The sequence below is a fragment of the Leuresthes tenuis genome, unplaced genomic scaffold (assembly GCF_036924035.1).
Source record: "Leuresthes tenuis unplaced genomic scaffold, fLeuTen1.0.hap1 SCAF_23, whole genome shotgun sequence".
Taxonomy (NCBI): Eukaryota; Metazoa; Chordata; class Actinopteri; order Atheriniformes; family Atherinopsidae; genus Leuresthes; species Leuresthes tenuis.
This window is the reverse complement of record NW_027325377.1, coordinates 3,258,363-3,274,843: the sequence shown is the minus strand read 5'-3', so window position 1 is coordinate 3,274,843 and position 16,481 is coordinate 3,258,363. Positions and strand designations below refer to the sequence as shown.

Genomic DNA, 16,481 nt, shown 5'->3' with positions numbered 1-16,481 from the left:
GCTCTGATTGGTGGATTCATTTGGGCTTTTCTTGCAAATCTCATTAGAAGCACAGAGAGGAACCAGGGGAAGCTTACTGTATTGTTTGTTTACAGACGGGGCAAAAGGTACAGTTTCAGCTACCATCAGAACCTATCAAGTTCTGCTTTAATGAACTCCAAATATAGATTTGAGTGTGGGATTCCTCTGGCATTTGGTACAGAGTGAAGCATCCATTCATCAAAGACCTTTGCTAATAATAATGAATCGAACAGATGTTCAATAAGAGATTCATCAGAGCTGAAACCTAATAAATTCAGGTGTGTTTTTAACAAGAAACCAGACCCACGATGACATCAGCTACCAGAAAGCAACCAGGACTGGGGTACTTCACACAACCCTTAATAACAACTTAGCAGACTCAGCTCGGCACCCTCCGAGTGTCCCACTGATCCAGTTAAACTCAGGAAATATGCTGAAGTATCTCTCTACAGTGTTTCTGCTGAACTCTACAGGCAACAGGGTGGACCTACCCTCTATCTCACTTCATTTCTTTCCTGTTCGAAATCATACAAAATCAGCTGTTGGTGAAGTCCACTCAACCCCCGTCTAGATCCAAAGTAATTCCACGTTGTGTAAACAGATTTCTGCACTTTCTTAGTGTTCTCGATCGCGCCGCCGCACAGGCACTGCAAACAGGGGCAAGGTCCTTGTTGGCGATGTCAGGTCAGGGTCAGAGTTCGTCGTCAGGGGGTCTCTGGCCTTGTTGCCACAGCGATCCGAGGGCACAGCGGACTGGTCCTGGCACACCTCGTAGGAACATTTCCTCTTCTGTAGGGCCTCGGCTCTGACAGCCAGAGAGCGGGCGCACACTGTCAGAAGCACAATGAGCGTGCCCAGAAGAAGAGACACCATTGGCCAGAGGACGCAGTGCAGCAGGACGCTGGTGTCATGGGAACGGCGCCACAAAACGTCATCGGGCCTGAAATCACAAGAGGAAATGCACAGTAAAGCAAGAATTTATCGATACTTACCAATAATACCAATCACGTCTTTCTGGGGACACTTTATCAGTCACTGTCAATGAAACCCAACACTTCCTGCTGATATTTAACATTACAAGTCTGAAATATACGTACGTATACCTTTCCATGCTGATGTCCACGAGGGAATTTAGCCACTTTAAGCATATTTTCTTAGTAACTTTAGGCAGCTACTTTTTATTGAAAGTGGTTGAAATAATTCATTCAGACTTCTGCATGCAAACAACAGCATGGTAACGCATGAAATGACAAATTTACAACATCTACCCCAAAAGAAAATTATTTTATGCATCATAAAATATGCAAAAAATGTGCCAAAATTAACAACAGAATCATCCTAGAAACACAGCAGCCAAACCAGTGTAGAAAAATGTTTAAAAATCACTGTTTTACCAGAAAATAGCTAATTAAAAACTCAAAAAATGAGCAATGTTTGTTTCTTTGTATCAAAGAAGACACAAAGAAAGACACATTATGTCCACAGCTACAGCAGCAGGCTGCCGCTAGCACAGTGGCATTAAACAGCTCACAGGGGAAACTGTAATAATCAATATTCCTCTTGAAGTTGTTACTAGTAACGACCATCGGACATAAGCTATCATAACACTAACTTAATGTTAAAATGGTTTAGTTAACTGCAGTCAAACATCTGGGTGCAGATTGGAACCATCGCTAGCATTGCTATTAACAACCACATGAAAAAGCTAATGTTATTTTACTCGAGTTAAGCCATCTAAATCTAAAAGTTGTCAAACTTTTAATACAGCATTAGCCTGTATAAACTATTTGTAATCAATAACAATGAAACAAGTCTAGTCTAAGAGCTAACTTACTCATTCCAACAACCCACGCTTTAATAAATGATAACATTAGCATTAGCATGTGGCTAACCGCAACCTAACCTTGGCACAAGAGTTGAAAACTTATGGTTAAATCAACTATCTGTGTGCTGTAGTTCTCGTATTCCAACATTTAAGCACAAAGTTAACAAAGAGTAGCGTAGTGGATTCATAAGTAGTCAACAATAGCTGATAGCGCTAGCTATTAGCATTAGCTTTCGCAAATTAGCTAGAAACAGCTAGAAAGATAGCAAGGAATTGTGTTGATCACATCATATATAATGATCCATGTGGTTAACTCAAGATGTTATAAATGTTATAAACACATCAGTACATACATAGACTAAGTGGGGTTTTCTTTACTCGAATAAAGCCTATAAACTGTTCCAGTTTGATGTGTAGCATCCACAAGCTCCCAGAGGGTCCTTATTCATGAAAGGTTCCTTACTTTGGTGCAGAGATAAAAATAAAATCTGTCAGGGTCACAGGTGTGAATAACAGGAAGATTAAGCTGACACTGAAGCGCATCTTCTGTTTTTCTTTGTCTCATCAGTTTTTGGTCACAGCCTAGAAAAAGACTCTCAGCAGGCCTAAAGTACCCTTTTTTTCTGCTCTACCATCACTGCAGTGTTTATTTTCAGTTTTTCACCTTAAAATCCTTCCACTGTCAAGGTCTGTGTCTCCTGCTCACCTCAAGCGATCTCCAGAATCTGCCTTCATCATTCACCACCAGACCTACATTTCTCTCAGCTCATGCCACCTGTACACCACAAAGGCTTATCCAGGGTAGTCATATTTCTTTATTAGACTTTTGATCTAGTCAGGCATGACTTAGTTATTACAGGTATTTTTAAATTGGTCCTGTATTACCTTAATTTAATCTCTGAATCTCAGACAGAATCATAAATTAATCAGTTTGAACTCTTATTCTGTAATGAAATACCAAGTTCTTCTGATTGGTCAGAAATACTTCATTTATTTAATAGACACCCGTCCTCAAAGCTGAACACATTTGTCCAAACAGCTTTCAAGGATAGCTCTCCATCTCCTGTTCTCGTCTGACCTTTTTCTGTGTCATGTTGAGTAAGTATTGAAAGAGGCTAACGCGGTAGATTTGGCCTTATTGTACGTTCAGTGAGGCTGGCTGTTGGCATTTTATTTCAGTAACCAAGGCAGAGTTATTGTGTGTATGCACTCATATCTGAGCCATTAAGGTTTCATTTAGAAGCTCCCACATGCTTTAACAACAGAATAAAATATTACCCCAGCTAACTTTCAAAGCACTCATTTCTGGATGAGACATCCTAATGACTGTGGTGATCCTCGGGTTTCTTCCACCACTTCCGTGAGGTTCACATCTGTGTTCTTAAGTGATCATTTTAAACAAATTGCCTCTAAATTTGGTTCATATATTGCTTTTTCCCACAAGATCTACTATATTCACTTTGGTGGTGACTTTCCTTATGGTCTAATCTGTCTTTTAGAGCAATGAAATGATCATTTTAATCTGTTCAATGTTTAATCTGACATTTCCATCGGCCTGAGCTGGACTTTGTTTGTATGTAGTTCTATTAATTAAAGCTTAGGATTCTACACGCAATGATGAACATGATAAACATTGTGTCTTGAACTACTGTCACATGAGCATTTATGTTAGCATGGTATTATTGGTATTTGGATGAAATACTCCCTATGAATCCTATAATTTATGCCATTGAACAGCTTTTGAGTTTTAGAAATGGCTTGAGTCTAACAGATGTAGACATTCAGCAGGATAAACCAAAAGAAAAAGAAAATAAATGTCTACACATCACCAAACCTGCCTGAAAATCATCACAATTTTAGGCTTTTATCAGCATCCCAGTAATCCAGCGATAACTGTTTATCCATCCATGGATACATCACATACGGCAGCTACTATTGGGCAATTCTGCTTCTTATAAAAGCACCAATTTGGCCATAAGTGAACAAATCCAGGTCAAGAAAGGGCCTTAAAAAGAAAATAAACCAACCAATAGCTGACATTACAACAGTGAACTCATGAACATCCAGCCGACAGCTTTAATTTCTTTTATGTTGCCACACAGGTTCCCAAACAGGCCTAAATGTTGAGGCTAATGTTCCTCCACCAGATTGGTCAAAACATTTTCTCTGAAACTGGAGGTAATTTAAGTGGACTGGATTTAAATCACCAACCAGGTCCGGTAATTCTAAAATCACCCCTCATTTCCCAGACACAATAATCACATCCAAATGGGGCTAGTCTGGTTTTCAGCCTTGTTGTTGTGCTTTTGTTGCATTGAGTGGAGAAAACATGCGGTTTCAAATGGTGCTGATGATATTTTGCATTATTTGGCAATGATTCAGGAGCTGTAAATCACAGTACTAGCTCTTTGTTTTGCAGGGTGCTTCATTTTAATATTTAATACCATTGTATTTATGAGGTAAAGTGTGCTTTAATGAGTACAATGGTGCAAAGTCATCCTAAAAAAACACTTTTTCTGTTGGAAGAATGATTACGTGAGTGAAGTTTCTAAGCTTCAGCAGCAAAAACATTTTACATTTGTACAGGGACTGTGAGATCTTGAGGCATGAGGAACATAAATTGAGGTCAGGAGTCCGTTCAGTGGGGTCAAATATCAACGGCAGCAAAGTAGAAAGCAGAAAAAGCTTTTGTCAAAACGACCCTCGGAAAAGTCGGACAATCTCCTGTGATAACATCGATCTGTCAGTGAGGCAAATTTCACAGCATCACACATCCTCCTGCTTCCAATTTACCTTCATCACACCTGAAAATAGATGTGTGTCTCACCTCCTCTGCTGGTTGAAGAAGCAGATGAAAGACCGGTTGGTGAACTCTTTGGTGAAGAAATCCTCCCACCACAGAACATTGTCTTTGTTCTTCTGGTTGTCCCTCTCACAGGGGGGGACGTATGAGCACTGAGAGACACAGAAAACACACCATTTAGGTCTAATGTTGATGAAGAAAACGAGGTACATAACCTGTAACCACACTGCTTCACAAGGTCTTCACCTGGACTGGTTTCCTGTCAGCAGGTGGGAGTTGTTCCGAGGTGCTGCTGCTCCGTTTTGTTGTGTAAATCATTGTGGTTCATGTTTTTATTCATGCTATACCGACACTGAATGATGTGCTCCTAAAGAAGTTCCACTGATTACCCGGCAGGAGGCACCGTAATGGGGTCAAAACAGGCTGAAAGGTTCAGCAGTGATTGGCTCAAAGGGGGCTCATTTTGCTGTTTTTCTCCTCAGCTTTAGTACCTGCAACTGAACACAAGTTCTCATATATTTCGTAGCAGGAGGCTGATTGGTGCCATGGATCGAGTAGTTGCTATGACAATGATATGATTGGTACAGAAGGGAGGGGGAAGGAGAAAAGGATGGGTGAAAGAAAATCATTTAAGGCTTGAAACTTTGAGCTGTGGCTCAGTAAATTTGCTGTAACTACAGTCAGATAAGATGCTGATAAACAATGTTCTGGTTGGCTCGCCAGCATTGGAGCATTGAGAGCTGCAGCCACACCTGAGCCAGTGAAAAGTTTGTGAACCATACAAAACCTCCATATGTTTCACCTCTTTAATATGCAAACCTTTGCAGGAAGGCTCTCCAAAGTGTAACCCGACCCATCTCCTCAGCTTAGGCACCAGCACCAATAGGTGCTGCATCAGCTGCTGATTGATTTTCAGAGAAGTACCTCATCAATATCCTGAAGTGCTCTGTTTGGAAGCAATAGTTGTGATAAAGCTGACACCAGGCAGAGTCTTTCAAAGTCCCAGTTTCCAAGGCAGCCTCATGACACACCTGAGCCTCATCTATGTGTCACGGTGCTGTTTTCTCACAAAGCTTCACACTGAACTGGTGTGACTGACTAAAACTGCTCAGTCCGACCTGCCAGAGGCTTTAAACACATCAACATACTTGTTTTTTGCCTCAGAACCTCTTATAATTGGTGAATGATGTTTAAAGTTTGCCTTTTCTCCTTTTTCCTCCATTCAAGCTGCTTTCTTTTGGTCCAGTATGGAGTCAGTCTGCGTCTTGAGTTCATTATTTTTTAAATTTGCTTTGATTTACTGCGACTATAGAAGGCATTAAAGTACTTGGTCAAGGTTAGGCAATACTTTAGTCATCAAAAGAACTTGGTTGGGTTCAGGTATTGAAGGTATCTCATAGATTTGATGAAGCATGGGGGGGGCCGGGGTGAAAGGCTCACCAGTCCTTCCGAGTTCACGTAGTAGAGAACAATAACACAACAGATTAGCACCTGGAACCTACAGGTTGTGCCATATGGCCTTATTACATAAAATATTTCTAGTTTCTGCATCAAATTCATTTTTTTGTTGTCCTCATCCAAAAGTGGCGCTTTTTGGGCATTAAAAGCCAACCTGGCAGGGTCCTATGATCGTCAAGATTACCTTAAATTAATGTCCTAAGCTGGTCTGAAAGTGGGCTGCACCTGTTGATCATTCAAGAAGATCCGCTGTCTTTTACTCAGGGTTCAGTGAGCATGTCTGTTTCAGAGCTTCGGCGGGTAAAGCATGTTGTACGGCTGAAATCAGTCCAATAACTTGATTACAAAAAATCTTTGATGCAAATTATTAGAGGCTTCTTTTAACTCCAACCTACATGTTCTGCTCAGTGTTTCACACCCACAGTTATTACTGCCACACAACGTGCACACGCACGTGCTGCGTTTGCAGCAGCTTGATTTGATGGAGGAAACTGGAGAAAACAACGAGGAAAGAAAAAGAAAAAGAAAGAAAAAGAGCAAACACTGAACACTGGGTCCATTGTAAAAGCCAGTTAGCTTAGCACGATAGCATAGCGTCAATGCTACAGCATCTCAGCAGAAACAACTTGGGTTTGTTCTCCCATGAATTGGATGAAGCGGGCATCCGGTTCATTCCTTAAACATGTTGCATTTTCTAAAAAATAAACCAGTGAATGGTCTGCCTTTTCTCTCTTTTAAATAGTTAATATTGCAAAAGCATTTCTTAACTGAGAATACTCAAATAAAAATACTCAATTACCTAAATAACCGCGTGCTGCAGCACGAGTGTGTTGATTAAAACGAAAAGAAAAGAAAGATGCATAAAGTTTAAGTACAGCTGGGTGTGGAGCAGATAAATACCTGAAACTACAGCAACTGACACAAGACTGAAAGCAAAATGTGTTTCTTGTCCATTTGCAGACAAAATACAGATTTTGATGCTTTTCTTTTTTGTGATAAAGCGATAAAACCACAGTTTGTACACTTCAAAGTCAGTATCAGAGAAAATGAGACAGCTGCATGCATTCTGTAGACGGCAAAGTGTCTTTATAAAGAAGGATATTATCTGTACAAAAGGCTTGGTGTGATGTTCTTCTGCTGCTGAGGTAAAATACTGAGAGAAGGCAAGAAAGCTCTGCCAGCTGTCTGACTGGAGAACATCTGGACTTAAATCTATTATCTTGTCTCCATTTCTCTAAATCAGCAGTGATGTCTGCTGATATTTGAAGTAATAAATGTGACACCAATGAGTTTTAAAGCTGATCCTGGAGCTGATCCGGCTGATCAGACCTGAGCTGGATTAGTTTCTGTCTGACTGCACGCTGCCCGGCTCGTTTTCCGTTTCAGGTAATTGTCAGATTACCAAGCAGCCATTCATCCTCAGCATCATTCACCGCGCAGCCAATCACACGCGGCCCCGGCCTGTGACATCAGAGGTGGGCCGCCCTGCTGGATGATTGCGGTTGCTATGCCAACGGGCCGGGCTCACAATTACACGGGTCTATTCATGTGTGTGTTTCAGTCTGTGATAAATGGGCTAAATGAGATCAATCTAGAGTGCGTGTGCTGACATGTGGAGGGCTTTGAGACGGCAGGCCTGCTGTTTACAGGCTGAGCCGTCACACACGGATCAGGATGTGGCGACGGCGTGAAAACAGCAGCTACTCATTTAAATTCCACTCTCAGGTCTTTTCAGGGTCTTGATACCCAAGGGACTCACTGATGTTCAGTCTGTCAATAAATGCAAAGTTAAAAGAGAAGTGTTTCTTTTCTCCATTAAGCTCACACAAGTCGTGCTCATTTTTTAAAATTTTACACTTTAAAACAGAGAAATTTGCCACCTAGGAAACAGATTTCAGTTATAATTAATTCACAGAAATTTACAGTGTAAAACATTTATCCAGTAGGTCTCAGCTGGATGTGCACAGCTGCTGGTAATCAGTGAATCACAGTGACCTGAATTCAGACACGCAGCAATAAATACAGAAGAATTTACCCCTTAAAAAGTCTTTCTATGAACTGAAGCTTCGGGTAAAATCTGCCCTTTAACATTATTTAACATTATGAGTCTGCTATAATTAACACTGGTTCCAAAAAAGCCTAAATACCCCCCTATGTAGAAGAAGACTTTGAGCTGTAGAGATCCTTGTAGTATTTCATCAACACCAATAGCAGCAGTTAGAGTCTAACGGCTGGAGTGCTGCAAGCTTGCTGCCTGGTTCCCTCAAAAAAGGTTTGTCTAGCCTTGAAGAACATCATATCCCTCCTCTGGGATAAAATGTTGTTATATTGGTGTTTTAATTGAGTTAAGATTGTGTGATGTCTTTTTTTAATTTGACTTTCCTAATCTAACCAATTATCTTACAGAATTAAGTGAATTGAACAATGTGCCCATTAAAGGGGATATTTAGATAACTGGAGATCCATATAACGGAGTGAACGGGGCTTAGAGGATGCAGCCTCTAAATAAGGCATTATCTGTCTTTATTTCACCAATACTTTAAGAAGAATGAATGAATGAACGTGTGCTATAGCTCTGTTAGCTCATAGCTGCTGTTATGTGGCTACTTGCAGCTATAGGAGAGCTAACGGAGGGATTTCTACACAGGCACTCTACTGGGACCACTTCATCCACGCACGGCTGCAGCACAGTTTATTCACTCCGGTAAGAACGTCCATCTTACTCAAAGTCGTCGTTCAGGTTGTCAAAATCTGATAAATATCCTGCCATGTTGCACAAAACTATCAGCAGCAAACTCTGTGTGAAGTTAGCCGACTGTCACAGAGCACGGAGTGAATAAACTGTGCTGCAGGGGGGCGTGTGGATGAAGGGGTCCCAGTAGAGTGCCTGTGTAGAAATCCCTCCGTTAGCTCTCCTATAGCTGCAAGTAGCCACATAACAGCAGCTATGAGCTAACAGCAGCTATGAGCTATCAGCAGCAAACTCTGTGTGAAGTTAGCCGACTGTCACAGAGCACGGAGTGAATAAACTGTGCTGCAGGGGGGCGTGTGGATGAAGTGGTCCCAGTAGAGTGCCTGTGTAGAAATCCCTCCGTTAGCTCTCCTATAGCTGCAAGTAGCCACATAACAGCAGCTATGAGCTAACAGAGCTATGAGCTAACAGAGCTATGAGCTAACAGAGCTATAGCACACGTTCATTCATTCATTCTTCTTAAAGTATTGGTGAAATAAAGACAGATAATGCCTTATTTAGAGGCTGCATCCTCTAAGCCCCGTTCACTCCGTTATATGGATCTCCAGTTATCTAAATATCTTCAGAAGGACGCCGACTTTCACCAAACTGTTCTCGGTGAGCAGATGAACGTATTTCATGCCAGAAATAAGGTTTAAAAATACCGGAGTTCCCCTTTAAGGAACAAATGTTTCACTGATGCCACTGAGGAGCAGTTAGTCTCCATGTATAGATTTAACTCTGCCTTCATCCATGCAACATTGGATCTGGATCTCGTAAAAGAGTTGTTGAGGCGCCAGTGGTAAGAACATCGTCTTTCAGTATGGGGCTTTATGTCCAAGCACACAAAGCATGATCAGAGGGGATTATATTACTTATGGAACATCCAATGACCGAGGGAACAAGGGGTTTAGATATTATAAAGGTGAGAAAAAGGTAGTCCTCCGTATGCACACACAAACGTAATTATACAAGATGACATTTGACTGGTTCACTAATTTAAACAGGTTGTGGAGGAACTTGGAAATGGAAACCTGTGGGACACAAATGCCGGCTAAAGTGGGATTTTTCCTGGTATTGCCAATATATTCAATGGATAATTAATAAAATGCGAACATGCGATCAATACAGCAGCCTTAGTGTCAAAGGCCTGTTTAAATCTGTTTAACAAAGCAGTGAAATGAGCTTTTTCTCATTGTTGGGTCAGATACTGGCGCACTGATGAGTCATAGTGACCTATGTATCACATGCAAATATCTAAATTTACTTGAAGAGTCCATATTTTGCCAATTTCTGAGCTTATAACTTCATAAGGTTTATTATGGTAGGCCAGCTAATTAGTAAAAAATGGTGGAGAGAAAGGCAGCTACTCATTTTTTGGTAAAGATGTGCTAAACTAGCCACTTGGTCGACACTATACTTCTATACTTACATGTTTCAAGGGGATGTTTCATGAAGGAAAGAAAGAAAAACGTGGACTGCAAACAAGCTATTCCAAGATGTTCAGCAGCAGCTGCGTCTGTGGGAGGTAATATCTCCCTTTGTTGTGGACTTTCAGGTTGGTAACTCTGAACTAACTCTGAGAAAACGGTGTATTGCACTGAAGTAAAGGGAGAAACCCAAAGACTGGGGCCACTGGGGAGCATGAGCCAGTGTGATATTTTCTAAGATATTGTCTAAGATATTTTCCTAACAGAGCACTTCGCTCCCAAACTGCAGGTTTACTTGTTGTTCCCAGAGTTTCTAAAAGTAGAATGGGAGGTAGAGCCTTCAGTTATCAGGCCCCTCTCTTGTGGAATAAGCTGCCAGTAAATGTCCGGGAAGCAGACACCCTTTCCACTTTTAAGATTAGGCTTAAAACTTTCCTTTTTGATAAAGCTTATAGTTAGGGATGGCTCAGGTGAGCCTGAAACATCCCATAGTTAAGCTACTATAGGCTTAGACTGCTGGGGGACCTCATCTGTCACACCTTTCCTCACTTTGCTCTCTTTTTCCCCCTGTTTAATTTCAAAATTGATTTTATGTCCATGTGACATTATTGTGGTTATTAACTTGTGTTTCCCTGTTCCAACAGATATCCTTTGAATGGTGTTATGGTGTTTTCCCCCCTCTTTTCCCTCTTTTCTGTCTTCTCAAACCCCAGCTGGTCGAGGCGGATGGCCACCCTTCCTGGTTCTGGTTCTGCCAGAGGTTTCTTCCTGGTTCTGGTTCTGCCAGAGGTTTCTTCCTGTTAAAGGGAGTCGTTCCTTTCCACAGTCCCTCAGGCTCAGGACGGGAGATTGGACTGAAGACACATTTCGGTCCAATCTGTTGGTTTCCTTAGCTAGGATATTAATTTTTTGAATTAGCTCTATATGAATTAATTGGATTATGATTACAATGAATTGAATTCCAATTGGCTTGAATTGGACTATATTACTTAAGTGCCTTGAGATGACAATTGTTGTAATCTGGCGCTATATAAATAAAATTGAATTGAATTGAATTGAATTGTGTTTCTAGTGCCGGTCCCAAGCCCGGATAAATGATGAGGGTCGCAGCAGTGCCAAATCAATGATGTGAGATCGACTCGCTGTGGTAAAGGAGAAAGGAGGAAGAACAAGAACAAGAAGAACAAGAACAAGAAAAAGAACAAGAACAAGAAAAATAATAATAATAAGAAGAAGGAGCACAAGAAGAACAAAAAGAAGAACAAGAAGAAAAAGAACAAGAAAAACAAGAAGGAAAAGAACAAAAAGAACAAAAAAAACAAAAAGAAGAAGAAGAAGAAGAACAGGAAGAACAAAAAGAAGAAGAACAAGAAGAAAAAGAACAAGAAAAACAAAAAGAAGAAGAAGAAGAAAGGGAGAAACCCACAAAAGTAGGATACGGTCTCTTTAAAGCTTCAGTTTACCTGAAAGATTCTAATTTAAAACCACAAACTTTGGGGGTTTCATCAGAGAGAAGTGGTGTGAACGTTCTGCAGGTTCTGCAGAACTTTGCCCTCTTTTGCTTCAGTTCAAAATAAACTGAACATGTTTTAGCAGTAAAATAAATTGCAGATTAATTTCCTGTCAACTGACATTTCATCTCAGGTCCAAACTGTCCCGCGGAACAAAGACGAGACATCGATGTGACAACACTCACACGGACAATTAACTCAGAGTTCAGGAGCATCCATCACGTCCTGACAGGCACAAACGCTGTTCCTCCTGATCGGATCAGTCAAGGAGAGAAGTTCCCTGATTGGTTGCTAATGAGGAAGCAAACTTTGTTCTGCTGGAGGTTTTGGAGCCAAAGAGTGAGAAACACTGAAGTTCTCCTTCACAGCCTCTAAAGAACCAACATATTACCAAAAAAAAAGGTTTTCCCGATTGGTTGAGCTGGAAAATGTCATGAAAAGGTGTGAGAATAAACTGCAATTCATTCAAAACAGACCAGAGAAACACAAAATAACCACAAAGAGGTGCAAAATCATCTGAAAAACACCTTAAAGTTATAGAAGGGATGCACTGAATGCTGCTTTATCCATTGTTGTTCTTCCTTTAATATCAATAAAGTAATAAAAAATGTATTATATCTCTCATATCTCGCCACTTCAGCACTTTTTATTATGTTTTAGTGCTTTTTTGGCCAGCTGGACCCCAAATGTCCATTACCAAATTAAAAAAACAACAAAAGAATAAGAAAAAGTCTAATATTTATGCTAATGGAGTCGGTAAAAGGAAGGGAGACATTATGAGAGCACAGTGGTTCTGCCATGCAGCTCTGTAATGAATTTAAACTGATAATCAGGATCTATGTGACCTGCGGCTGCCTTTCTGTCTTACCCAGCTGAACAGACTGACATGAGGCCACGTCCACCTGAGAGTCCACCTGAGAGTCCACCTGAGTGTCCACCTGAGAGTCCACCTGAGCGTCCACCTGAGAGTCCACCTGAGTGTCCACCTGAAAGTCCACCTGAGAGTCCACCTGAGCGTCCACCTGAGAGTCCACCTGAGAGTCCACCCGAGTGTCCACCCGAGAGTCCACCTGAGAGTCCACCTGAGCGTCCACCTGAGAGTCCACCTGAGTGTCCACCTGAGAGTCCACCTGAGCGTCCACCTGAGTGTCCACCTGAGAGTCCACCTGAGCGTCCACCTGAGAGTCCACCTGAGAGTCCACCTGAGAGTCCACCTGAGAGTCCACCTGAGTGTCCACCTGAGAGTCCACCTGAGAGTCCACCTGAGTGTCCACCTGAGTGTCCACCTGAGAGTCCACCTGAGTGTCCACCTGAGAGTCCACCTGAGCGTCCACCTGAGAGTCCACCTGAGCGTCCACCTGAGTGTCCACCTGAGAGTCCACCTGAGCGTCCACCTGAGAGTCCACCTGAGTGTCCACCTGAGTGTCCACCTGAGAGTCCACCTGAGCGTCCACCTGAGCGTCCACCTGAGAGTCCACCTGAGTGTCCACCTGAGTGTCCACCTGAGAGTCCACCTGAGCGTCCACCTGAGAGTCCACCTGAGCGTCCACCTGAGTGTCCACCTGAGAGTCCACCTGAGCGTCCACCTGAGAGTCCACCTGAGAGTCCACCTGAGTGTCCACCTGAGAGTCCACCTGAGAGTCCACCTGAGAGTCCACCTGAGTGTCCACCTGAGAGTCCACCTGAGTGTCCACCTGAGTGTCCACCCGAGAGTCCACCTGAGAGTCCACCCGAGAGTCCACCCGAGTGTCCACCTGAGAGTCCACCCGAGCGTCCACCCGAGAGTCCACCCGAGAGTCCACCTGAGAGTCCACCTGAGTGTCCACCCGAGAGTCCACCCGAGAGTCCACCTGAGAGTCCACCTGAGTGTCCACCCGAGAGTCCACCCGAGAGTCCACCCGAGAGTCCACCTGAGTGTCCACCTGAGTGTCCACCTGAGTGTCCACCTGAGAGTCCACCTGAGTGTCCACCCGAGAGTCCACCCGAGAGTCCACCCGAGAGTCCACCCGAGAGTCCACCTGAGTGTCCACCTGAGAGTCCACCTGAGTGTCCACCTGAGTGTCCACCTGAGAGTCCACCTGAGTGTCCACCTGAGTGTCCACCTGAGAGTCCACCTGAGCGTCCACCTGAGAGTCCACCTGAGAGTCCACCTGAGAGTCCACCTGAGTGTCCACCTGAGAGTCCACCTGAGTGTCCACCTGAGAGTCCACCTGAGTGTCCACCTGAGTGTCCACCTGAGAGTCCACCTGAGCGTCCACCTGAGTGTCCACCTGAGAGTCCACCTGAGAGTCCACCTGAGAGTCCACCTCAGACTCCACCTGAGTGTCCACCTGAGTGTCCACCTGAGAGTCCACCTGAGAGTCCACCTGGGTGTCCACCTGAGTGTCTACCTGAGAGTCCACCTGAGAGTCCACCCGAGAGTCCACCCGAGAGTCCACCTGAGAGTCCACCTGAGAGTCCACCTGAGTGTCCACCCGAGAGTCCACCTGAGAGTCCACCTGAGAGTCCACCTGAGTGTCTACCTGAGAGTCCACCTGAGCGTCCACCTGAGTGTCCACCTGAGAGTCCACCTGAGTGTCTACCTGAGAGTCCACCTGAGTGTCCACCTCAGAGTCCACCTGAGCGTCCACCTGAGAGTCCACCTGAGAGTCCACCTGAGAGTCCATCTGAGAGTCCACCTGTCCACTCGTCTGCCTCTCTGTGGGTGAACAGGACTGCGATGAATCCCCAGCTCAGCAGAAAAGGCTCAAACACTCTGCAGCTCCAGCCCGGCTGCTTAGCTTTAACTTATTTAACAGCTCGAAGGCCGTTTAAATCCACTATCCCACATCCCAGGCCGACTTTATCCGTCAGAAACTCACACCTGGACCCGCTGACACGTCTCCTTGCATTGACTCATCACTCCTTACCGACCGGGGAGGGATATGTGAGGCGTAGGTCCACTTAAGGGAAAGTTAAATTAATAAGAGACTCTGTGTGTGCAGTCATCATGGAAACCTCGGGGCAGGCGATAATGACATCTCCTCAGGAAGTTAACAGAGTGTCAGGAGCTGCAGCAGCAGCCCTGTGTGGACAGAGATCAGTTTTAACAGGTCGCCGTCGTCTTCAGGCGGTAAATAAACCGAAGTGTGCTCTCATTGCAGAGCAGTTCTTTATTTTCCACTGATATCAAGCTTCAAATCGGCCTCTAACAAAGAATCATAATCCAGACTTCAGGGGTGTGATAGCTGACAATGTGCAGCACCAGCAGCTTCTCCATCCTCCTGTTTACTTTCTCAGTTTGTGCCAAAATGTGACGATCACTTCACAGGCGACTGTAACCTCCAGCAAAGAGATGAAAACACGAAGATATTCGGACTATTTTGTGCTGAAATTTAACCATTTTATAGACACAACATTTCTTATCTTATTTGCAAAAGGAAGTGATTTGAAAATGAAATAAAAAAGAATAACTAAATGCACCATTAAAGCTATTTTGTGGGAAGAAGCAGCTTCCATGAAGGGAGACCACCATAAAAAAGTGCTCTTATTGGTTGGTAAGAGCCAGCTCCACCCACCGATCTGCAAAAATTCTGTAAAATTAGTGCACGAATCTGTAGATGTACTCCAGGAAGGAACTAAAAAGCTACTTTTCCAAGGTTTGGTGGGACAGATATTGCTTTACATGCGATTCATGATGTGAGAGAGTTTGATTTCATGGAATTTTGCCCTAATTCTAACCTAATCTGATGTCATGCTCAGCTTCAGGGGCTGAAAAGATGACAAAACAGCCACAAATAAGGGAAAAATTACAACAGGCACGAGATTTGTGACTTTATGAACACTCCCAACTCTTCTGAAGAGGAGGTTTGTAATGTTTGTAACTCTCCTCCTCATTGGATGTGCATTAAAAGTGTTTTTAATGTGAGTTTATTTGATTAAAAGTGTTTTAAATGTGAGTTTATTTGATTAAAAGTGTTTTTAATGTGAGTTTATTTGATTAAAAGTGTTTTTAATGTGAGTTTATTTGATTAAAAGTGTTTTTAATGTGAGTTTATTTGATTAAAAGTGTTTTTAATGTGAGTTTATTTGATTAAAAGTGTTTTTAATGTGAGTTTATTTGATTAAAAGTGTTTTTAATGTGAGTTTATTTGATTAAAAGTGTTTTTAATGTGAGTTTATTTGATTAAAAGTGTTTTTAATGTGAGTTTATTTGACTTTTCACAGGTAAAATAGTCAAATTAAAGTAAACACTTTCAGTCACAGGCCTCAGACCAACCCGAGGGACGTGAATGCAACAGTTTGCCGTCTAATCAAACAGCGTAACCACGTTCTAACTTCACTGACCGGCGTTTTCTTCACACATACGAACGTTTCCAGAGCAACTTTTCCTCTGAGAGGCAACGAGTTTCCCCTGGACAGAAGCTCCTGCCTGGACAGTGCCGGCCGGCTCCCTCCCCTCCAGCAGCTCAGCTCTGCCTCATCAGCTTTAATTAGCTTAAGTTGACATGACACACACACATCATTGCTGTTGTCATGACTCAGTTATTAGATTTCAGTTGTGTTGCTGTAGTTCAAAGATCAAAACGTCCTCATATAGATGTGATCATCTTAAATTTAGGCTATTTCATCAAGTCAAGGCTCCTTAAGGGACGTACACAAGCCTGAAGGTTTAAGAGATGAAAATGTAAACTAAATCAGTGTTTCGGTACTATCAGAATAG

The 16,481-nt window shown here is 42.8% G+C and overlaps 1 protein-coding gene across 1 annotated transcript in view; it reads right to left on the bottom strand.

Annotated features, from left to right (window-relative positions):
• Window positions 1-285: 285 nt before the first annotated feature.
• LOC140283193 (calcium-activated potassium channel subunit beta-4-like) overlaps window positions 286-16,481 on the bottom strand; it is a 35,365-nt gene continuing 19,169 nt past the window's right edge. The window contains exons 3-4 of the mRNA XM_072377903.1: window positions 4,674-4,801; window positions 286-961 (exon numbers count right to left, since the gene is read on the bottom strand). Coding sequence (XP_072234004.1) covers window positions 637-961; window positions 4,674-4,801 — 453 coding nt within the window. The 3' untranslated portion in view covers window positions 286-636. The remainder of the gene's footprint in view (window positions 962-4,673; window positions 4,802-16,481) is intronic.